The sequence below is a fragment of the Cladophialophora bantiana genome, assembly GCF_000835475.1.
Source record: "Cladophialophora bantiana CBS 173.52 unplaced genomic scaffold supercont1.4, whole genome shotgun sequence".
NCBI classification, from domain to species: domain Eukaryota; kingdom Fungi; phylum Ascomycota; class Eurotiomycetes; order Chaetothyriales; family Herpotrichiellaceae; genus Cladophialophora; species Cladophialophora bantiana.
The window spans coordinates 2,203,736-2,226,363 of NW_015971578.1; the positions used below are offsets into that span (position 1 = coordinate 2,203,736).

At 52.1% G+C, this 22,628-nt stretch overlaps 7 protein-coding genes across 7 annotated transcripts; 3 read left to right on the forward strand and 4 right to left on the reverse strand.

Moving 5' to 3' along the window:
* Positions 1-1,233: 1,233 nt before the first annotated feature.
* On the reverse strand, positions 1,234-2,390 carry Z519_03580 (uncharacterized protein; the record flags this gene model as incomplete). The annotated part of the gene is made up of 2 exons (XM_016761330.1): positions 1,234-1,937; positions 1,994-2,390. 2 exons carry the CDS (start codon positions 2,388-2,390, stop codon positions 1,234-1,236), a joined length of 1,101 nt encoding a protein of 366 aa, XP_016623180.1.
* Positions 2,391-3,500: 1,110 nt separating this feature from the next.
* Z519_03581 (uncharacterized protein) lies at positions 3,501-4,620 on the reverse strand (the record flags this gene model as incomplete). The annotated part of the gene is made up of 2 exons (XM_016761331.1): positions 3,501-4,434; positions 4,484-4,620. 2 exons carry the CDS (start codon positions 4,618-4,620, stop codon positions 3,501-3,503), a joined length of 1,071 nt encoding a protein of 356 aa, XP_016623181.1.
* An 869-nt stretch (positions 4,621-5,489) lies between these two features.
* Positions 5,490-5,886, reverse strand: Z519_03582 (uncharacterized protein; the record flags this gene model as incomplete). Its single annotated transcript, XM_016761332.1, has 2 exons — positions 5,490-5,768; positions 5,833-5,886. 2 exons carry the CDS (start codon positions 5,884-5,886, stop codon positions 5,490-5,492), a joined length of 333 nt encoding a protein of 110 aa, XP_016623182.1.
* Positions 5,887-8,296: 2,410 nt separating this feature from the next.
* Z519_03583 (uncharacterized protein) lies at positions 8,297-9,607 on the reverse strand (the record flags this gene model as incomplete). Its single annotated transcript, XM_016761333.1, has 1 exon — positions 8,297-9,607. One exon carries the CDS (start codon positions 9,605-9,607, stop codon positions 8,297-8,299), a length of 1,311 nt encoding a protein of 436 aa, XP_016623183.1.
* A 565-nt stretch (positions 9,608-10,172) lies between these two features.
* Positions 10,173-12,441, forward strand: Z519_03584 (uncharacterized protein; the record flags this gene model as incomplete). The annotated part of the gene is made up of 5 exons (XM_016761334.1): positions 10,173-10,195; positions 10,244-10,358; positions 10,415-10,573; positions 10,631-11,130; positions 11,181-12,441. 5 exons carry the CDS (start codon positions 10,173-10,175, stop codon positions 12,439-12,441), a joined length of 2,058 nt encoding a protein of 685 aa, XP_016623184.1.
* A 1,056-nt stretch (positions 12,442-13,497) lies between these two features.
* On the forward strand, positions 13,498-17,239 carry Z519_03585 (uncharacterized protein; the record flags this gene model as incomplete). The annotated part of the gene is made up of 6 exons (XM_016761335.1): positions 13,498-13,525; positions 13,629-13,824; positions 13,875-16,813; positions 16,863-16,964; positions 17,016-17,033; positions 17,085-17,239. 6 exons carry the CDS (start codon positions 13,498-13,500, stop codon positions 17,237-17,239), a joined length of 3,438 nt encoding a protein of 1,145 aa, XP_016623185.1.
* Positions 17,240-20,348: 3,109 nt separating this feature from the next.
* Z519_03586 (uncharacterized protein) lies at positions 20,349-22,583 on the forward strand (the record flags this gene model as incomplete). Its single annotated transcript, XM_016761336.1, has 1 exon — positions 20,349-22,583. The coding sequence occupies one exon, from the start codon at positions 20,349-20,351 to the stop codon at positions 22,581-22,583; it is 2,235 nt and encodes a 744-aa protein (XP_016623186.1).
* Between the last annotated feature and the right edge of the window lie 45 nt (positions 22,584-22,628).

Consider the following 22,628-nt stretch of genomic DNA (forward strand, 5'->3'; position numbering starts at 1 on the left):
ACAAGACAGAGTGGTGATCCATGCATCGCAACACCACCATCTTCCTTTTCAGCTGTCCCCTTTAGGCATGTAATTGGCATCCATCTGACAGCCTGCAGCTTGGGGCTACAAGGCCTGGAATTAAGTCCCTCCTGTCCCTTGATTCTCCTCTGTCCCTGTTGTCTCCATGCTGTAGGGGCCAGACCCCATTACCCCGACCTCTTGTTACTGGATTGGCCACCGAAGGCATTTAAACACCAGTGGTTGCTGAAGCGCCTGGGGCAAAAGGATGCAGCATTGGTGGCGCCGCAGCATTCGGGCATCAGCAGGAACTTTGACAGAACCTCATTTGAGCCCCGATTAGCCTATGATCAGAGGAGCTGCTCTTGATTTCACATACCGCCCCTCGGAAGCTGACTTGGCCCATCCCAATCCATCCCCGCCTGTCAGAGACCGTCAACATGCGGTGACCAATCTACAAGTCACTCGCCTAGAGCAAATCACCACTGCAGTCGGGTGGATTTCGGATTGAGCCCTTCTACAAAGTGCGAACTGAAAGTCCCAGGTTAAGCGAGTTTGCACGAAAGGTTTGGTTGGATTCGTTCGAGCTAGGGAAGAGGAGCCCCGTTCGTCCTCTGATCTGATACGCTCATTCTTTTCAACCGGTATGAGTTGTTAGATGCTCAACAAACATCCCTCTCTTGCACCAGACAGGCGATACCTAGGTAGTGTTTGGTTATACCCTCTAGATAAGCCACGGACAACCCGCTTCAAGGGCGTCTCCTCCGCCGCTATCTTCCGACCTAGTTGTCTATCTTTCCTTCGCTTCGGAGAACCCAGCCTTGGACGGTATGCTGTGATGTTGAGGCTCAAAATGGGAAAAGTAGTGGGGGAGTGCATGAGTTCGCGGTTGAGTCTGAAGTCGATGTGCAATGGTGTTTGGTAGTTGACGGAACATTAAACAAGGATCGGTGGGGGGAGCTCGTCACGTACAAGCTCGAGGTCAGGTCATCATTCGTCAAAGTCTCGCACCCCAGGCGAGAGGTAAGGTATCATAGCTTCGTCAATGTCGCTTTGCGCAAGACACCATCTATCCGACGCCAAAGAAGGAAAAAACAATGCCGTATGCTTTTTAGTCGAACTGTCATTTCGTCGAGTCTGGAGGCGGGACATATTTGGACGGGGGATTTCAAGGAGCGTGTCGAAGAGTAGTCGTTTCAGACAAAGGCGCTGGGCTGTGGGAGCATCAGCGCCTCATTCAGAAGAGACCTGCTGTCTGCGTCCTTTCTCTGCCTCGAGGTTTTCGTAGAGGAGATATAAGGCTCGTTCATTGGCACTGGCGCTTCCCATGATGGTGAACATTCTCTCGCCGGTGTCGTCGTGTGGTGCTTTGGCGATGGAAATGCGGGCTCCAGAACTCTTGCGGATCTCACTGATCTTTGCTCCTCCTCTTCCAATGATGCAGCCGACCATATCGGCGGGAATGCTGATATTCTGGGTCTGGACTTCCTCTCCGTCCTCGGTGACCATGGGAATACCACCTCCTCGTGGCGCATCGGCGCTGCGGTTGTACGTACGTGTTTCACTAAAATCAGCGCCGTTACCGGTTCGATTGTAGGACCGACCACTGCCACCAAAGTTGCCACCTGACATTCCACCACTGCCAACCGCAGGAGGAAGAGGGCCGGAACCAACTTGGACTCGAACGGCCGGGTTGTAGAGGACAGTCCCGGTGCCACGCTGCCAGTCATCGACCAAGCATTTCCCAATCTCCCAAACAGCTTTGTCGATACCCTCGGGCGTGCCTTGGACCTCGACGATACGCTCAGTGGATTGTGGCAACATCTCTTTCTGGGCAACCATCCGGACTCCCGATACGTCCTGGATATGCTTGATCTTCAACCCTTGCCGGCCGATGATGGTACCCATCTGATTATGAGAGATGAGGAGACGAATGGCTGGGCGGGACAACATTAGCGAAACTCGAGGATTGACAAGTTGGGGAAATGCTTACGATGTGTGCCGTTATTCTGGATAACGCCACCCATGCCCATCTGCGGTGCGCCTTCAAGAAGACCCTTGGCCACGAGTGAATATGCCTTTGCGATGCCAGAAAGAGGGCCAGTGACTGTCAATACGCGATCATGAACACCTTGAACAACTTTGCTGACGCCGGCTTTGACGCCGGTTTCTTCTCGTAGATCAGCAACATTCTTTCCGGCTTTGCCAATGATGACACCAGCTTCCTTGGTCGACACAATAGCACGCAGGGTCAACTGTGATTGCGCGTATTCTTCTTCGGTCTTTGGAGTGTCGTTCTGGGAATCTCCGACATTAAGCTGGTTCAAGGACTCGGCGAGGCCAGCTTCGTCAACGTGGTTTGCAGATGCTGCGGATTCGGTGGATGCCATCGTGACGTTTATCAGTGGACGTGTCGGAGTGGATGATGACAGCAAAATCAGTTGAGGCAACGCCGGACGTGTGGGGAGGGTGCGGGTCGACAAGGTATGGGCAGAGAAATCCAACTGAGTAGGTGGGAGGTGAGCCTGCGGAGTCGAAAGATGTGATACAGGTTTAGGATGGAGGGAGAATGGAGGAGAAGAGGAAAGGATGGAGAGGATGAGGTTGAGAAGAGGGCAAGGATGAGGTGCGAGGTGTGAGGCGAAAGGTGATTCGGTATGTGGTGGTGGGTGGTGAGGATGCAGCAAGGTTTTTGAGAAACAAACGAAATAATAGAAAAACTGGAGGCGACAAGCAACACAAGTCTTCAGCGGCAAACGGCGAACGAGCAGCTGCAGTGAAGAGCAGTAAAGAGAGGGGTCCTTCTCATAGGCTCACCAAGCTAGCCAGCCACTGGCACAGCAACAGCAAACAAGCAGCAGCAGTAGCTGCTCTGGCCTTCAGTCCTTCGGCTTGGGCCTGCCCAATTCCCACTGGCCAGCGAGCCGGATGCTTCCCTTTTGGAGGGTGTAAGGCATTGCTCCTGTGTATCCGGTACCCAGTCCTCTATTCATTCCTTGTTCCCCTCCTTCTGATCTAGCCACTGCGAACCAACTCGTTCATAATCATCAGACACAGCATCGTCTCGCTCTTTCATCCAGTCTTCAGACCACAGGCCAAGTTTCATTTACTTGCCTCTCGCACTAGATCAAGCCGGCATCGGCCCCTACTTCGTGCAGAGCGCCTGACCTAGACTGCGCCAGCCTCCTTGACCTCCTCGGCCTTGTACGCTGTGGCTTGGGTACGCGAGCTTCTTGTCGGCGTCATAAAAAACGAGGTAGGTCAAGGCTATAGCCGGTGGGGGAAAACGCCTCCGACCCACCAGGCTGCATGTAGCCACAATGTCAATACGTTGTACCTGCTGCACCTGAATCTGTTTGAGGTTGGGAACATGGGGAATCCTGGAAGGTTCGAACATTGAGATCCTGTCTACGTTAGCAAGGGCTATAAGATATCCGTCGGAAATGCTTTGTCTTGCAAACTCTCTACATATCTCGTGAGAGACTGGGATTTCTGACCGCTCATTTGTCTGCTTCGAAAACAACCTTCTGAACTCTCATGTTGTTGAATTCATTGTACCACTTGACTGCCTCCGAAAGAGGCTTGATATTGTCAGTCATGAAGTCCAACTTGTCTTGTTTCCTTGCAAGCATGTCCAAGGCTTCTTCGAAGAGGCTCCGAACTGGACACCTGCCCATCTGGATCCTCAAATTTTTCCCATATGCTTGATTACCTGTCCAGGGGATTTCTCCGTTGTGTACGCCGATACTGGAAATATTGCCCCATGGCCTCAGCAGTTCAAAAGCCATGCCCAACGCGCTGCTTTGACCTACTAGCTCGATTGCCGTATCTGCTCCTCTTCCGTGGGAGAGTTCCAGCACTCGCTTTTTCAGGCCTTCCATATCCTTTTGGTAATTCCAGGGTTCGGCACCAAGCTTTCTCGCCCGCTCCAAACGAGCCTCGACGCCATCAACGGCCAGGACAGCCTTGGGCTTGTACTCAAGAGCGCAGATCAACGCACAGAGTCCAACCGGTCCGCACCCGATCAAAAGGACGACACTCTGCGATATCACATCCTGATCCGCCCCTCGGAACGCATTGGCGGCAGCAAAATATCCTGTCGGGAAGATGTCGGCCATCAGCACGAGCTTGTTCTCCTGAATACTCGCCGGGGCCTTAATGACTGTGCTGTCTGCAAACGGGATTCGACAGTATTCCGCTTGCCCACCATCGAGGGTCACCGTTCCGAACAGTTGGCATTTCTCGCAACGCGATGAGAACCCTCTCTTGCAGTAAAAGCACTCTCCGCAGTTGGTGGTGAAGGGAGTGACGATCTTGTCGCCTTTCTTGACTGTTTTGACATCAGAGCCTGTTTCAACTACCTCCCCCGTGAATTCGTGCCCCATGATGAAGCCAGTGTCCGACGGCTGATGGCCACGAAAGACGTGAAGTTCACTTTGGATTTGTCAGTGCAGGTAAGGGTAGCGGGGATCAGGGTGTATACCTGCCACAAAGCGCAGTGTACCTGACTTTGACAATGATATCTTTGGGTTCTTGGATTTTGGGGATGGGTCTATCCTCAACTACAATTTGCAGTTTGTCCTTGAAGACAACCGCCTTCATCGACTCTTTGGAAGCCATGATGCGTTCTTCGATCCAAGTTTTCCTGTATTACCGATGGTTCCTGGCCTCTGGGGTTTCAGACTGGCAATGCACGAGAAGACCCCCAAGAGAAATTTATCTCGTTTTATATGGTTGTCAAGGAGTCGTTGCGAAGTACGCGCTCTAAATAAGTCCGGCGGCCTCAGTTGGAGAAGCATCGGTTGGATATGTCATGATTTACGGGTTACAAGTTGGATATATTCCAGCCCCGGCGGATGCATGGCCGGGCGAATGTGCACGGATTGAGGATGGGCTGACATCGACCAGCGGATATTCTAGCGCGAGTCAACGGCTCGCACTCGTCGAGTATTGGAGGTCGTGGTGATGCCGAAAAAGCAACAAACTGCACAGAAGTTGCTGGAGCATGGCTGGTAGAGGGTGTGGAAGAGGGCAAGAGAAACTTGAACTGACATCCAATGAGGGGGTTGAGAAAAGCTTCCAAATGAGCATGTTTCGGACAGGGATCTTCCTTCTGCCAGCAGGCGCGGGAATTGAGTTCCGGTGGAATGAATTTGATTTCTTCAACAAGACCGCTGCTTAACAGGCATCGAATTCAACGTCGAGAAGAAACAAGGAGGAAAGTTCGGCGGGATTGCCCGATCGGAAAGACTTTGTCCCACATCTCGATGGGCTATCACGGAGCAACGCAGCGGTATCGCTTGTTCATTGTTCTAGGGGATATCCTTTATACCAAATCCACCGATCCGGAACGATTCTCCCCAAGTCCGATCGAAAGGGCCATCATGGTCGACTCCAACAGCCCCCCCCCAAGGTGCAAATATCAGAGAACTCCGGTGCCTCCCAATGCTCTCCCGAAATGCTCCCTGTATCTGGTCGTTGACACTCGTTCAAGTCACCGTGCAGAGCAACTCGCTTTCCAAAATGAATTTCCCTTCTTTATACTTTTCTGCAGCCTCGTACGCCTTATCGTATTTCCATCCCACCGTCTCATCGCACTGCTTGCACTTGATATCCCTCACAATATGTCTACCGGTGGTCATGTTGCGTTCCATGGCTTCGGCCTGCTTGATATTGACAACAGTGGAGAATAGGAAGGCCTTCCCATGTTGGCCTCGGAAATTGCGTGAAATGATGTCGTCGAAGTCGGCGAGGTGTGTCTTACAGTTCTAGAGCATTCACGGGCTCCGTTAACCAACGGGAACACGTAGGCATCAGACGAGGAAGGTATACCTTGCAGCCAAATATTTTAGCAGAGTTGAGGTAGACGTTGTACGCAAGTCCCATTTTGCTCAGGGCGTTTTCTAGCTACAACCTCAATGCTGTTAAAGCCGGAGACGTTGGTCCACCTCCGCCAGCGAGCTGCAGCCTCTCTTCCTTTGGGTTACTTGTCCAAGATCTTCCTGCGCGGCCCTTGGTTCCAGGGTACCCCCGAGACTTTCTCTGTAGTCGGACAGCAATGGTCTGGTAATAGGCTCGTGATGGATGAGAACAATGGTCAACTGGACGTCGTCGGTAGGAAGGTAAAAGAGGTTGGGTGGGAGCGCTGGAAGCGGGAGGCACACCGACTGAATCGCTCGTGACTGCCCTGAGGACGGGTGTTTGGACTCGGCCGTGAAACTGGAGATGGAGAAAGTCTACCGTTGTAAATGTGGTCGTGTTAGATGTCTGGCTGTACAGCTCAAGCTATGGATAGGATGATTTGCGTAACAGACGGACGTAATTACGGAGTTCGCTGGAACATGGAAATCGACATTGGGGATAAAACTCATGCGGCTTGGACCGCAGTCCTATCCGAGACTTCATTTCGGGCCTTTCTTGTTCATGCCAGCCCCACTACCTTACCTAGGTAGGTACTGTGAATCATGACTATGAAGTTGTGTTCTGATCCTGTGAAATGGGAACCCAGTTCACCAGAGCAAGCACCCTTTTCGGGCACCAAAGGAGCCTATCAAGCCACATATGGCGATTCTATTCGAATCATTGTTACCAGCGTCTTTCACTGTGCTGTCCCTCCTACCGTGGCGGCTGAGACTTTGGCGTCGGGTGCGTTTATCGATATCGGCTGAGCTTCGGCTACTGAGATGCAGCGAGCCTTGTTGCCTGCCCGCCTAGTCAGCCTGGTTAGCCTGGTGCAACGGGTCAGGAACTGATGCAAGCATGGAAGGCGAGGCTGCGAAGTAAGGGACTATAAATTGGTGTGGTCCACCACAAGCGTGAGGCATTGAGATGATTTGTGCCTCTGACTGTCTCCAGTAGCATACTCGAGTATATCTATGTTGCATCTTCCACTACAGTCATCCTTTTCGAGTGCCCGACTTCAGATGTTGTGGTCCTAGCCTCCTTCCATTGTTCCATTATAGCTTGGTTCATTGTGTTCACCGTCTGGTGAAGTGACAAATTCCAGTGTCGCGAGTGAGGTGAGTGAACATGGAAGGAAGACGATAAGGAGCCTGCCTTGGGTTCAGGCGAGAGACTGCAGTTGCTGGTAAACTTTCACTTTCTTGTCACCATACCATCACAACAATTTATTCTCGATGAACTGAAACCACTCTCGTTATCTTGACTTTTCCTCCTTCCTTTCGTAAGGCCTGCCCAAAGACTGTAAGATTCTAATTATTGCACGTGTCTTCAGCGCGCATGGCTTGGGCCTTGTCTCGTAACTTATGCGACGAGCTCTCTCCTAGTAGCATGGTGTGGTCTTTACCTGACGGAGATTGCTGGTTTTGTCCTCTACCTGGAGCTGACCCAACAAGGCGGAACAACATGAAATGTCAAGTCACTTTCTCAGGCCCTTCCCTAGATCGTGGGCAGTCGAGACGCCTCAACCGCCTCAACATCAAGGTGGATCTGGATGAAGTTTGGTTACCACGAGCGGTATGCTCATTGCTGTTCATTTCTTGAGATCTCGATCTGATCTCAAAGCAGTCTCGTCCCGCAACTTCAGGTAAAATGCCACTGTCAACCTTCGAATGCCTCCCACACAGTATTCTAGCCAGCGTCTTCAAAAGAGTCTCCTGCAAAGCAAACATCATCAGCCTCGCACTCACCTCCAAGGCCATGGCCGCACACGTTGCGCCATTTATGGAACGGAATCAATGGGCTTGCCCCGGGGACTGGGAGACCCATTTGATATTGATGTCGAAACTTTCTTCATGGATGCACCCGAGTCTTCTTTTCTGCCACCATTGTCTCCGATACCGCCCAGCAATTAACTTCAACTCCCCTGTGGCCTGGGAGTTGAGTGAGCCGCAGGTCAACACCCGGTCTGATTTAGCGTACCAAGACAACGCAGACCGTGATGGGAAACGTCGAGACACAGAATATGATAAAAGCGAAAGAGAGCAACGGGAACATCTCTTTAGGGGAATATCTCTCCGGGTCTGTTTCGACTGCCACAGAGCGAGGGAGTTCTGCGAGTACGATCGGCGGATCAGCCCTTGCTTGTGCGGCGACGAATCAGCATCGAACTTCAGCTGTAACGGATGTGAAGCTTTCCACTGGACACAAGCTGAGATGAGAGAAGAGTCGGCTAGGTACGAGCTCAGTGAACTGTGCGCTGCAAACACGGGGCCTTGCCGCACCTGGAACATGGACACGTGCTGTGAGTAATGGGTGCATTAGACATCAAGTCAATGCTTCGATGTTTGCGGACGCGAGCCCTAACTCTGGTACGTGATTGAGACCAGCTTCGTTCTTAACGGTGTGCGAGCATATTCTTGTACGAATACCAGAAGTTGAAGCAATCCTTGTGGCCCCAGTGTTCAACCCAAAACTCCCCGAAAAGATCATCCACGTTGACATCAATATCGCGCAACCTTTCCGTCCGCATCAATCCACAGAGAACACATTGCTTTGACGGGTCAGAGGGATTTGTGTGTTCTATTTTCGTGAGGGAGGGAGTGGAAGAGAGTCTCATCCGGTGATGGGGAACTTGGGCTTGGGCAAGGATGCTATTGAACTCATGGACGTAGCTTGACCAATCTCGAACCATCTCGTTCGTGTCTCTTTCTTCCTTGGTTGCCTCACTCTTGTTCACCGCTGTTAGTTTCATCCCGCCGCTCTTGCCCGATTGACCCATCCTTACACTCTGAGCTAAGAGGGCATCTCTCTTCCACCGCAGGGTCCTGCCTGCCGCTATTCGGCCGGAAACCCGAAAGACGACTAGCACCATCGACGCTAGTTCAGATTTTGGCAACGTATGATCAGCATTGCTCTTGTGGATGAATTCAAAGACGGAAGATAGCAACTGTAGAAGCGACGACGGTGGTGGGACGTTGCTCGGCCTCTCAAATGCCGAAGTCTGGGTGTCGGGTTGGAAAGTGACCGACATTGCTTTGCTTTCCGCCGATGCAAGGTTTTTTGGATGAGCAATCTGCTGAATTGGAGCAGGTGTAGAGTCGTCGAGAGGCTCCCATTCATCATCGGACGCGTGAGTGGTCGCTTCCACAGCTAATCGAGGAGGGGCTGGAGGCTCTGTCTGCTCAAAATCGCCCCAGTCGTCATCCCACGAAGGCTGTGCGCTGATTGTTGCGTTTCTCGTACCACTCTGATTATTCTGGACCGCTGAAGTCCGGGAGATCTTGATTCTACGATGCGATGGTTTGCAGAGCATGTTATCGGCATCTGGAAGATCAGGAACTAAAGGCGCTGGATCGGGTATGTTGGTAGAGATGAGGCCCGCTTGCGCCACCAAGTCATTTATTCTAATATTGATCCCATTATTAGTGGAGTCGTGTGCCGTTTCGAAGTCACCAAATTCATCCTCAAAATCAGCTTCTTCGGCATCAAAGAGGACATTGTTCACACCCATGTCGCGCTGCCGGAGTGGCGAAGGCGCCCTCTGCTGCAGCGTTGCTTGGGCAGGTCTCGTAATCAGGGTTGGGAGCTGAATATCGATGGTGGTTGTAGAAGGAGCAATCGTCGTTGTATAGGTCTGTGTGTTTCCTGTCTCTTCCGGACTTGGTGCCTTCTCCCCCATAAACGCTGCATACAAATCGGCCGACATTGTCAACGAACTGCAGGACAGGTTGACGCTGAGCTAGTCGTGCAGATTCTCGGTGGCACTGATGCAAGCTGTGGCTAGCGGGAAACTACAGGTGGAGGGCGAGTTTCAAGGGATGTGTACATAGAAAACTGCTGGCGATTCACCATGTTTTTGGGGCGATGCCGACCTGGCCCTCTTTCCCCGCGCAAGAGCCAGTCGATATCGTGGGGGCGAAACGTGCCAGCTCTCGACAACCTGCTAGATGCTACTCGTACGTACCACGTAGGGTAAATCAAATCCCTCAATATCTGTCCTGCTACTTGCTTGTACATCCAATACGGCAATCGTCATGAATCCGGCAAAATAATCCATGTATAGTTTTAAAGCGTTGGGTAGGCAATGTGATATTTCAAGTGGTTCGTGTGAGCAGCTGGTTTTAAAGCAGCATATGTGCCAAGCATTCAATACTGTCAACTGCAAGGCAAACCCGTGACTTCATGTACGACCGCTAGGCGGTATGTGCTGGCCATTTATCAATTTAGCTCTTCTATACCATTTGCGTCTTCATTGGAAATGACTGGCGGTCATGCGGACCTTTGCAGATATACAGTAAGAAGAATGTCTTTGGACATCACGTACACACTGACTCTATCTTAGGAGTCGGTGGACGTCGCTGTTCAGTACCTCGATAGGAGTCGACTTGAGACAGGCTGTGAGAGACGGTGAAGGCTTCGATCCATGTGAAGAAGGGTTGCGGTCCGTTTCTTGGAAGGTTCGTGACCGGCCCGGCAGTTCAGAAATATTGTCGGTCAACATCAATTCTACTAGGCTTTCCTTCTCTACGGACCATTGAGCCAGGGCTCGTGGTCCAGGAAGTTGGCCGAGTCTCGGTCCGTTTACGTCTCTCTACGGGATCACTTTTTACGCTTCATAGAACATCCAAATGACCTCCACTCGTCTGCAGACCCCCTGGCGGACGACGAAAATGTATGTTGCTGCATCTCTCAGGAACACTTCAAGGGTCTGACGTCTGACGAAGCAAAGTCTCCCTGGGCAAGTCTACGGCAAGACGAGATAAGCCGGGAGGAGATATTCCAGGACGTAAGACGATGCATGCAGGACAACTACTTCTTCCGCGAACCGGCTACTCAGAAGAGACTATTAGACATCCTCTTTATTTACGCGAAACTGAACCCCGATATTGGATACCGACAGGGCATGCATGAACTGTTGGCGCCCATCGTGTGGGTCGTACAACAAGATGCGGTGGATCTAACCTCTGTCTCAGAGGCTGATAAAAAGGCTGAAGGCGTTGATTTCATGACAGAAGTGCTGGACGGCAAATTCGTTGAGCATGATTCATTCAATCTCTTCTGTGCCTTGATGCAGACGGCGAAAGCATTCTACGAAGTTGGCGAGAACTATGACTCCTCCTCTATCGTTGCAAGAAGCAAAAGAATCCACGACGACTTTCTTAATGCCATCGATCCGGAACTGGCCCTCCACTTACATGTACTCGGCATTCTTCCCCAGATCTATTCTATGTGAGTTCCCCCTTTTCATGGCGTAACATGCTATATCTGACAGCGTGCAGCCGTTGGATTCGGCTGCTGTTCGGGCGGGAGTTCGAGTTCAAAGATGTCCTCAGGATATGGGATGTTCTCTTTGCCGAGAATTTAAGGTCGGATATCGTCGATTTTACTTGTGTCGCAATGCTGTTGAGATCTCGCTGGTCATTGATAGGATCGGACTACACAGCCGCCATCACTGCACTCACTCACTACACCCTCCCTAGCTCCGCTGAGGACCCCCGGTCCTTAGTCAGGGATGCTGTCTTCTTGGACAAGAATCGGGACCGCGAGGCTGGAGCAATAGTCATCCAGCGATACTCTGGCAGACGGCCGAAGCGGACCGAAGCTCCAAGTAGCCGTAGCCCATCGACCATCAGAGCAACCCGAACCCCTCAGCATCGACAATCACCCAATGCGTCTCCAGGGCGGTTCGCTTCTCCACAAAGACAGCTCGAAGGACTGTTTCGAGAAGTCACAGGCAATCTGCACAGACGAACCGAAGGTTGGGATGTCTCGAAAGCAGTTAGAAGCGCGGTTGGCGAAGTCCGACGAAATATGAATCACTATCAATCATCAAATGCCAGGCATTCCAGTCTTGAAGCACCTCAGTTGGTCGTTCCGGAGCGGACAGGTCCTGAAGCCGAAGCTGAGGTGTTGTCACAGAATTTAACACAGAAAGTAGAATTATTACAGGAAAGGAATGTGGTGCTCGCCCAAATGCTAGATGATGCATTGGAATCGTTGAGAGCGCTTAAGCTGACGACTCCGGAAGCAGCTGGAGAGGAAGAACAGAACCTAAACATTTGCCTGGCTAAGATCCAATTCGTCTCGGTTTATCTGTCCAACCCAGACATCCCTATTCCAAAGGAACAAGCATCCCTGGATTCAAACAAGCGAACAAAAACGACCAACCCGACTGTGAAAGATTCAAGGAAAGAAGTTCGAGGTGGACACGTCTCGGAAAACGAAGGCGACAAGGAACCAGAATCACGAACCCCGGAGTCGGCCAAAAATGCCACAGACGGAAATGGAGGTGGTGTAGCAGCAAAGGTGTTGCCACGGCCGTCACTGATGGACTCATCATTTTCGTTTATGCTTGGGGAGAATCGACACCGGTCTAGCTTCGTCAGTTCTGTTGCGGACCTACCAGAACGTAAAAGGGAAAGCGAGTCCAGAACCGGACCCAAGAAGGCAGTCGAAACCAAGATACAGCAGGAGCGCAGAGACTCGGGGAGTGAGGATGACGGCTTTTCCTTGACTAAGATTCGAGGAGGACAAGGTTGAAGAGAAGATCAAGCGCTAACGCAGGAAGAGATCGGCCACTGTGTGACGTGAGTGTATGTATCAGCGATGCATTTGAACGATGTCAAGATATTTTTGCATTCTTAGCAGAGATGTCGACGGGTCACGAGTCAGGCGTATATAGACTTGCTGTCTTAGTTTTCTTTTGCCGCATTATGAGTCCGACATTTCCGGAGGTCCAAGCCCGTATCGCAGTGTGGCTGTGACCGTTGAGTTGGTGACGGAAACCTTTCGTGCCCTCTGTACTGGTGTTTGTTGATGGCACACTAGGTGGGCAAGCGACGACGATCAAATCGTGCCTGTGTCAGGACGCAGCCCGGTCGAATGATCTGGGTGTCCAGATATATAGCCTGCTATCGAGAGCTCGGCGTTGCCAAATTTCGTTCGTGTTGCAGGGAAGAGGAGCCGTGTTTCTTTCGGTTGAGGCCTGGGTCCTGTGGGCCAGATGCTTTCATTCGCCATCGTTGGGATGTTAGCCTGGCGGCTCGGGCATGAGGCTGCCAGATCTCTCGGCAAAAAAGGCTACCAGGCGAAGTTCCTTTGAAGCGGCCCAACTCAAACGGAGTGCTGGCAGCGGTGGCCACATGCAAAACGAAGGGCTTAGGCCCCGAATTCAGAGGACCAATCGCCACCGACTGCACAATTGCGCCTACAACACTGCGCAGCTTGAACACGACTCACCTTTCCACAATCTCCTCCCAATTCGCGACCTGCATAACAGCCGATGGCCTCTTGATCGACGATTCTTTGCTTCCCATCCTGGGATCGACACGACTTATCAACCTCACCTTCGCACCCGGAGGTGTCTTGCTTGTCGCTGTCCGTCTTTGCCGTTCGGATCTTTCTCACCTAAGGGTTCAATTCAAATTTTGAGACAGTATCTGATTTCATACACTCATTTTCCACGCTCGACCTTACGTTCGTCACCGTACCCACCTGCAGAGAGATGCCTCTGTCTAGGCTGGCATTGTAATACTGGCTGGCATTGGACCGGTCGGCCCGGCGGCCTGACGAGCAATCAAAGTGTCAATATTCAGCATGAAACGAAATGGATTGGATATTCACGGTATGCATTGAGCCCATGGCTCTGCTGGGAGGAGCCTGGCGCCATTCGCTACTTGCTGGAACAAACCAGCTGAATTCAGACATGTATTGACATGTGTGCGAAGGAGACACCACCCCGCCTCTTTCTCCCCTCCTCGCTGTACCCTCGACTGGCATGGGCGGAGACCAGTCACTACGAATCCCGAAGAATAAGAGCACCGGGAATCTACACCCCGTCAAGTACGATGCACCCTCGTTTCCTCAGAGAACACGCTTCTCCTTCGACGCGGGGACCGCTCAAGAGATGAACAATCTCAAAAGGTGGGTGTATATGTTGTCCAGGGAAGATCGGGGGTTTGACCAACATCTAGGGCTGCTCGTATCGACCATGATGGCTTGGGCAGGTCTGGCCTTCGAAGAATCAGACGACAAGGGCCGTCGCTACGAACCCCTACGTTGATCTTGGAGGCCGGAGAATTTGTTGCTCCTGTGCTGCATCACTCCAAGACTGCGCCAATATCAGGCTCCTCCAGCAGGTCCGTTTCAACAGGTTATATGATGAGCGGACCCTCTTCTCCTGTGCTAGAAGATCTTCATCGCTTTCCGTCGGAATCTCTCCACTCATTCTCTTTCGCCAAACAGTCCGAGGAGGTCCTACACAGCAGGCAGAACATTCTTCAGAAGTCAATCGATTTCGTGAGGGATCGTTCGGCATGGGCCTCAAATCCAGCCTTGGCTCATGCCCAGGCGCGAGTCAGTGGGGATCCGGAGCTTCAGGGCATGATGGACCTGCTCAAAAAGGCAAACATCATTCCCATCGACACAATCTATGGCAGATCCAAAGCCGTGGGTCCGGGGCCACTCACGGGCCCTGCCCACACCGATGGACGCAATGTTTTCGAAAAGAGCTTCGGCCGGGAGTTGGAGCATGCCGGACAGGAAGTTGCGAGCCCTGACCCTGAGGAAGCAATGCAAAGACGAAAATATTCCCTAGATGATGACATGTCGCCGAATGAGCCTGGTCTTGAAATGCAGATACCGCCAACCAGATCAGACTCTATAGACGTGCCTCCGCGGACGGGCCTCAAGAGAACGTACACTGATCTGCACTCTGTGTCTCTACAGCAGAAGCTTATAGAAGCACTCGCTCAGCCATACTCGGCTGATGACAACAATCTTACGCAAGGCGCCGTGCGCGCTTCTTCGATAACAGGTGTTCCTGTTACACCTACCACTGGAAATCCCTCGTCCGTCCATACCCACAGCAGCAAGTGGTCGCCTGCGCACCAGGCTGTTTTCCGCACAACGGCAGATGCCCCTTGGACGATTCTGGCAGCCAATGATCTGGCCTGCCTGATCTTCGGAGTTACACGAGCTGAACTCCGGTCTTTGAGTATCCTTGGAATCATTCAGGAAGAAAGAAGGCACTGGTTGGAGACGAGACTGTCGCGACCTGAAGACGCTCAGGAACCGCAGCCCCCGTCCCCTCCGAAGAGTGAAACGAGAAGCTCTAGTCTGTCATTGGTAGGATCAAGAAGCGGTATTACAGCTCGGCTACTTAGTAAAGCTCCCTCTCGAGCTAACAAACTTTCAGAAAGAGCAAGGACGGACGATGGCTCTGGCGGCCACTACAGCCCCAAGCCTAAGAACCACCCGTCAAACAAATCAAGGGGCGTCCTGCTTTGCGGAGACATCGTGCCCATTCAAAGACGAGATGGCAGCAAGGGTGCAGCCAGCTTTTGGGTCATGGAAAAACGCGGTGGTCTTATCTGGGTGATCGAAGAGATCACCGAGGACGTCGCATACCTCGATATTGATGACACGGGCGCGGTGAGAAGTGCTCATGGTGAAATACTTGCCATTTGGGGCCGGTCTGACCTTGATGGCACGCCCCTCAAGTCTCTCCTTCCAAAGTTCCCGTTGGATGCACTTGACTCCCACGACAAACATTACATAGGGTATTTCGCAGCAGAAACGGTTGAACATGTCCGTATACCGACCACAGTGGAGGTATCACCGACGGGAGACCAGATCCGAGTTTCCAGTCTGCCTCACATAGCAGGTGTCATGGTCTTGGATCCAGATACTCTTAAAATCACGAGCTCGAACAGCATATTCTCAGCAGCTCTGTTTGGGTATCCGAAACTTGATGGCTTGCGTATCGCCAGTCTGATCCCCAGCTTCGAGGATGTCTTGAGCATTCTGAGGCAGGATGACGGTGTCGACCTCGTCGATGGTATTGTTGTGCCGGAACACAGCTTTCGTCGAGCACGAACCATTCTCTCACTTCGGGAAGGCAAAGAAAATCCTGCCCACATATTTTTAAGGCCGTGTGGTGTCCCCGCTAAACATCGAGATGGATCGGACATTATGGTTGATATTCAGATGAGAGTCATTCGCAGTGAAACCGTCTTCCCCATGTCGGATGAGGCTGTGATCGAGGAAAAGGATGAGCTCCGGGCGGAATCAAGTGTTGCCGTGGCGGAGCTTGTTTACGCACTCTGGATCATCTATTCCCGCAATATTCATGGTGTGGGAATAGGCCCCAACGATGATGACTATTTGGCGCATGAACGCTCTTTGTCGCCACCATCACAACCGGAACCACCCCCAACGCTTCCTTCCCCACCTCCGGTGCCCTCAGACAGATCCGGAGACAGCTCCCAGCTTTCGCTTGTGGCTGATCAATCAGATGAAACGGAGTCCGTGACCATGGATGAACCACTCGAACATCCACCTCCCCACATGACATATATTTCTCACAAGAAAAAGACTATTGATGACTTCATTATCTTAGAGGAAATGGGCTCCGGAGCATACGGCCAGGTTAAGCTTGTTAGATACAAGAAGGGTCAGTCTAGGAAGATGGTTCTCAAGTATGTGACCAAAAAGCGTATCCTGGTCGACACTTGGACCAGAGACCGCAGGTTGGGCACCGTTCCGTTGGAGATCCATGTCCTAGATTATCTTCGTCGAGATGGGCTCCGACACCCGAATATCGTGGAGATGATCGACTTCTTCGAGGATGATATCAATTATTACATTGAAATGCTACCCCATGGCATTCCAGGTATGGACCTGTTCGACTATATCGAGTTGAGGACAAACATGACCGAGGCCGAGAGTCGGAACATCTTTCGCCAGGTAGTCGACGCTATTCATCATCTCCACACGAAGGCTCTTGTGGTGCATCGAGACATTAAAGATGAGAATGTTGTTTTGGATGGCGAAGGACGAATCAAATTGATTGACTTTGGCAGCGCTGCATATATCAAAAATGGACCATTTGACGTGTTTGTGGGAACTATAGGTGAGTATTAACTGACCCTGCATGGTGTTTTAGCTCTTAACATGTGCAGACTATGCTGCCCCGGAAGTTCTTCATGGCAAACCCTATGGCGGCAAGGAACAAGACGTATGGGCATTGGGCATATTGTTATACACCATTGCGTACAAAGAAAGTGAGTCGAGCTTGCCTCTGCTTGATTGAGCCATGACTAATAGCCTGCAAGATCCTTTTTATAACTTAGGTGAGAAACGTCACGCCGAGACTGGGTTGCTTTCTGACTGACTTGTGGTAGATGAAATCCTCGATCACCCACTGCGAGTTCCGTTTTTGCCATTTTCTGAAGAATGCCTAGAACTCATTCGCAAGATGTTGGACCGTGATGTGGACAGACGTATCACCATTGAAGAAGTGCTTGACGATCCTTGGCTTGAAGAAGACGATGACTGAAACGATTGGATTCATTTTTTTTTGGGACCCAAGTGGGTTTTATGTGCTAAATGAACAGATTTATGGCGATAAAAAAAGAACGGCTACAACAAATTTTTGCTGGCGGATAGAACTCTTTCTAGATAAGTGGATGAGGAGGTTTGAAAGCTTGGGGGTTTCACATATGCAAATATGGACGGGCTTGTCAAGTACCAGCCACAATCACAGACGTCCAAAAATGGGATAATGAACCAGAGGTGAGAGCAGCACCACACGCGGAGAGGTTTCAGTTCGGTCGAGACCAGGCTCCCCTGGGAAACCGAAGCGGAGGTAGAATGGTGTGCACATTGGATACGGAGGTCGAAGAAGGTGCCTCGCATGATGCAGTCACGGTCGACTCTCAACCCCGAAATGTGGAGAGAACTAGCTAGGGACAAAGGATACCTTCAAGTCCCGAATTGCGGTTGAAGGATAGTTGTCCCTCGGCAGACGAATGGTACCTTTGGACTCCAGGTTTCAGAAGCGATGCGGAGCCGTTAACGCGTACTCTTCAGATTCCATCTGTCGTTCTGCTCCATGTTTCTCGTCATGAGTCCTCAGCAGGCCGGCGTCTCCTGTCACGACGAAAGGCGTCTCCCTCTACTCCCACTACCCCTCCATGTCGTTGAACCCTGCATTGCCCACATAGACGTTTGTGTGCACATAGTGACACCAGGTCATTGCAGGGACGTGGATGAACGCCTCTGAAGAGTACAGAACACATTCAGCCGAATTTGGGAGCTGGGGGAAAGGGAGTGCAACTGCGGGGACCTGGGTAGGGTACGGAGTTCCTGGAGTTTCTTTGGGTAGTCTTCGCTTAAACTCTGGGGATTCTCCCGTTCCCCTTGCAATAGTGTGGAAACAAGCCTGACGCCAAAAGACACTCAAGGCCAGTCCGCGTTGGCAAATGTTGTCCTCGGGCAGCCCTTGGGGTAAGCTTGCCATCTGACTAGGCATACCACGTTCGGCTGTACTCCGAGTGACAAGCGGGCAGTGGTCATTTCCTGGCGAACTGCCGTACGCTAAGGCCTCTTCCACATCTCTCGCGACAACTGCGAGAAGAGGAGAGGTTGTATTCCTCGGTTCGGAAAAGGGCCCCGGATCAACATGTCTTCACACAACGACGATTCGTCACAGATGTTATCAATGTACTAAAATCAAGACACAAGCAGGTCAAGCATTGACAGCTTCCATGAGTGATTGACGACAACGCATGTGACGATCGAAAAGTCGAAGTACTGGTTGATCCTAATCCGTAAAGGCAAGGGAAAGAAGATCATGATCATACACGAGCAAAGCTTCGTAGAAGACCAAGGCGTGGTTACCCCTGCAGCCCGCAGTTACTAGGACTAGGACCTTTGGCTCTTGAAGACCAACCACCTTTGCGCAATTCGTGCAAATTCCTTCGAGAAGGAATCGGCCGTGGCGACATCTCTGCAACTTAACCAAAGAGGATTCGGAATCTCGCAGATATTACCAAGGGGCCTGGACCCTGCTTTTGCGCGGAACGTCTCTGCATGTCTCTAACTAGAGACAGACCACAAGCTAGGATGGGGCCGAGTTGAGTCTGAGGTCCGCCAGATTTGGGCGAGTAGAAGTGGGCGGCGTGGTGGTGGCCACGAGGCAAGGCCGCATCAAGTTGAGGTGGGTTCCTCTTCGGTTAACTGGACTGGATCCGCAGTGACTTTTCCTGGTCTCTGGGCTGAAAGCACAGCCTCTGTCTCCACCACAGAGTCGTGACCAGCGAGTTGTCGGCAGATCTCTGTGGGGGAGTAGAGACTGGTTGTTGAAATTCACTCTTGCTGGTTCCCCAGTTCTCCTGTTGGTGGCTACATGGGTCGGCGAGCGATAGTCCAGCTGCATCCGATGGCCAAGCCCCCTGGATGGCCAAAAATCCAGAGAAGGGTGTTGGGTTGACTTCCCGGGAGCACGCGATGACACCCTCAGCAAAAAGGAAAGAAAGATGGCACTGAAAACACGCTTTTCTATGTTGATCACTTGCCTTGGGTACCATGTGAACTCTGACCATCCATCAGAACGCTCGGGTCTGGTGTCCTGTACCACGTTATCTTGTCCAGAGCCCCCAGCATCATCAGATGGACAACCTGCATGTGTGAGTGCATGTCCGATCAACCAGTCAGGGGACAGGTGGCGGATACAACTGACCGACCTGTTTGGTGGTGGGCACAGAGGGTACAGAATACATTGAGTGAAAGGGAGGGAAGGAAGGAGGAGGAGGGAGGAGGGGCTCTCGGGGCGTCGCTAATTTAGTTGGACCTTGGCACTGATAGGGGCATGGCCAGCCTATCGATAACGCCGATAAGCCAAATCTGACCTTTTTTTCCGTGCCCCCCAAGCAGTCTCAGGCGGTTGAGCCCCTCGTCGGTCGGTCGTCCATCGGACCTGGCTCGTCTGACTCCGTCGCTGGGCTGTTTTGCCTTTGGCCATACTTTGTGCCCGTTTGGCTCTGCCTACTCTCAGCTTCACCACCTTTTTGCCCCCCCTTGGGTGGCCTTCATCCCCCTTAGCTGCCCGTCAGTCGTATCGCCTGATGGCCTGGCAACATGACACCCACTTCGCTACCACTAGAGAGGTATCCATGCGACCATCAGCTGTGCTTGTATGTAGGTCCGCGTCCGTGTCCATCACCAGCATCTATTGCGTGTCTCCTTGTCCCCTTGTCTCGGCTCGGCCTCTGAAAATCCTGCTTGATCTTCCTGTCATGCCCCTCCAATCCCCATCTTGTTGACGCTCTCCTTTCCTGCCCAGTCGCCTGACCTCACTGTCGTCGCTCAGTCTTGCAAATGGACTGATTGCTTCTCTGCTTGAAAACTTTCGCTTTCGTTTCCCTACGCCTCTTCCTCACGGCTCCGAGAGCGGTTGCTGGCTAACTCGACCCTGCTGCCACTGCTGGCGAAAGAAATCCTTTGTCGAGGGGCGTGAAGGGGGTTTCCTCTCCCTCGCCTGGCCTGCTTGATTCGATCGACAGTCCATACTGCAACGAAACACCGGTCGAAGCTGCTTCGCAGTTGGTCCTGCATATCAGCCTCTACTTCTGAATTGCTGGTGCCGAGCCTGCCCGGTATACATCATGGACCAGCAGTCACTCCCCCCAGCCATGCTCAGCACCACTATCTCCTCTTCTCAGCCTCGACAGCTTGATTCCCCAAGGCCAATGACTCCTGCAAGTCCGCTTATGGAGGCTCAGACGCCCTTTGACCAGCCGCTCAAGCTTAAAGGTCGACACAGATTACTTCAAGGCTTGCAGCGCATGTCTTCTTCTCCGTCACTTGCCAAGCTGGGTAGAACTCGCTCGAGTGAGAGGGTCTACAAATCCGGCCAAAAAGCCTCCATCTCCTGCGTCTCTCTCAATTCACCGCCCTCGACATACTCGTTATCACCTCACGCTTCCTACGCCCTGTCCAATGGCTTCTCTACGGCGCCAACCACGCCGGGTTCGCCCTGCAGCCAGCAGTCCTACTTCGAAACAAACTCCCGACTGCGACCATTGGACCCCAATGAGATAACCACCGTCCCTGTCCCAATCGATATCCGCACCTCCAAACCCCTCTCTGCTCCACTTCCGGAGATCTCAGAGAAGCCGCTTCCTCGACGACCCAATTTCAACTTTTGGAAAGACCTGCCGTATGAGATACGAGTCTATATTCTGGGCTTTTTGTCGCCCAAGGAGATCATCAGATTCTCGGCAGTGTCAAAAGAGTGGCATGATATGTGCTTTGATGGCCAATTATGGACGAGCCTCGACTGCCAGACATACTACCAACAGATTACCTCGGAAGCTCTGATTAAGATCATGCTCAAGGCTGGTGCCTTTGTCAAGAACCTCAACCTCAGAGGATGTGTGCAGCTGCGGGATCAGTGGCTGAGCCTCGGGACGAGAATGACGAACCAAGAGTGCCGGAACCTAGAGAACTTCAGCATTGAAGGCTGCAAAATTGAGCGATCGTCCATCCACTTCTTCCTCCTCCGGAACCCGAGACTGCTCCAGATCAATATGCCCAGCATGCAGAACATCAACAATGCAACCATGAAAATCATTGCCAGCCATTGCCCACAGCTCGAGCTGCTGAACATCGACTGGTGCTCCCAAATCGATACAAAAGGGCTCAAAAAGGTCATCCAGTCGTGTCCAAACCTCACCGACCTGCGTGCTAGCGAGGTTCGAGGATTGGATGACAACGAGTTTATGCTCGAATTGTTCCAGCGTAATACCCTGGAGAGACTAATCCTCCAGCATTGTGACAGCTTGACGGATGAGGCTCTGGAGATCATGATCCACGGCACCGACCCTGAACGAGATGTCCTCACTGACCGACCTGTCGTCCCTCCCAGGCGATTGCGACATTTGGATATTTCAAGGTGTCGAAGTCTGACCGACCGAGGCGTCAAAGCCCTTGCATACAATGTGCCTCATCTGGAGGGTCTCCGAACGTGCCAGAACACTGCTTTGACTGATGCTGCCTTCGAAGATCTCCTACAGTCAACGCACCGCCTGACTCACTTGGAGGTGGAAGAAGTTGATCTTCTGACGAATGCAACACTTATCAATCTTTCCAAGTCGAAAGCTGCAAAGACTATGGAACATCTGAGCATTTCCTACTGTGAGCAAGTAGGAGACATTGGAGTGCTCCCCCTTCTCAAGGCCAGCCCGCAAATCAAGTCTCTGTGTTTGGATAACACCAGAATCTCTGACTTGGTGCTCATGGAAGCCTCTGAGCAAGTCCGAAAACGCGGCAGCACGACAAAGAAGTCGCAACGGCCCAAGAAAGGGCTAGAACTTGTTGCATTTGACTGTGCCAATGTCACGTGGGCCGGCGTCCGCGAGATTCTGCAGGGAAATGGCCGCGTCATGCAGGGTCGGAAAAAGTCCGTGGTCCAGACTTTCAATGTCGAGGATGAGTTTGGTGAAAAGCAGGAGACCCGGAAAGTTGTTGAGATTCAAACCCTGCTTTACCCTACCGAAGTCATCCATCTGAAGGCATTCTATGGTTGGCAGCAAACCGTAGAGGAGCATTATAAACGTTGCGTCACCGGCCGCTGGGGCGCAGCTGCCAGGCTGGAACAAAAATGGGCCGAGTGGATGGTCGCCAGCGAAGAGGTTGGTGTCATCGGTCATGGCTGGAGCTCGAGGCGTCGTAGACGGCGGGCTCGTGAGGCTGAATACCGTGTCAGAGACGACGAAGACGGTGCCGCTCAAGATACCGGGACAGGAGATGAAGATGGCAGTGGTTTGGAGTACGCGGCCGGACGACCCCCGAGAGGAGGCCGGCGGCGCGCAAGGAGTGGTGGTTGTGTGGTCATGTGAGCTGTGTCGCCTCTGCGAGTTCGATCTGTTTTTTTTGTTGATTTC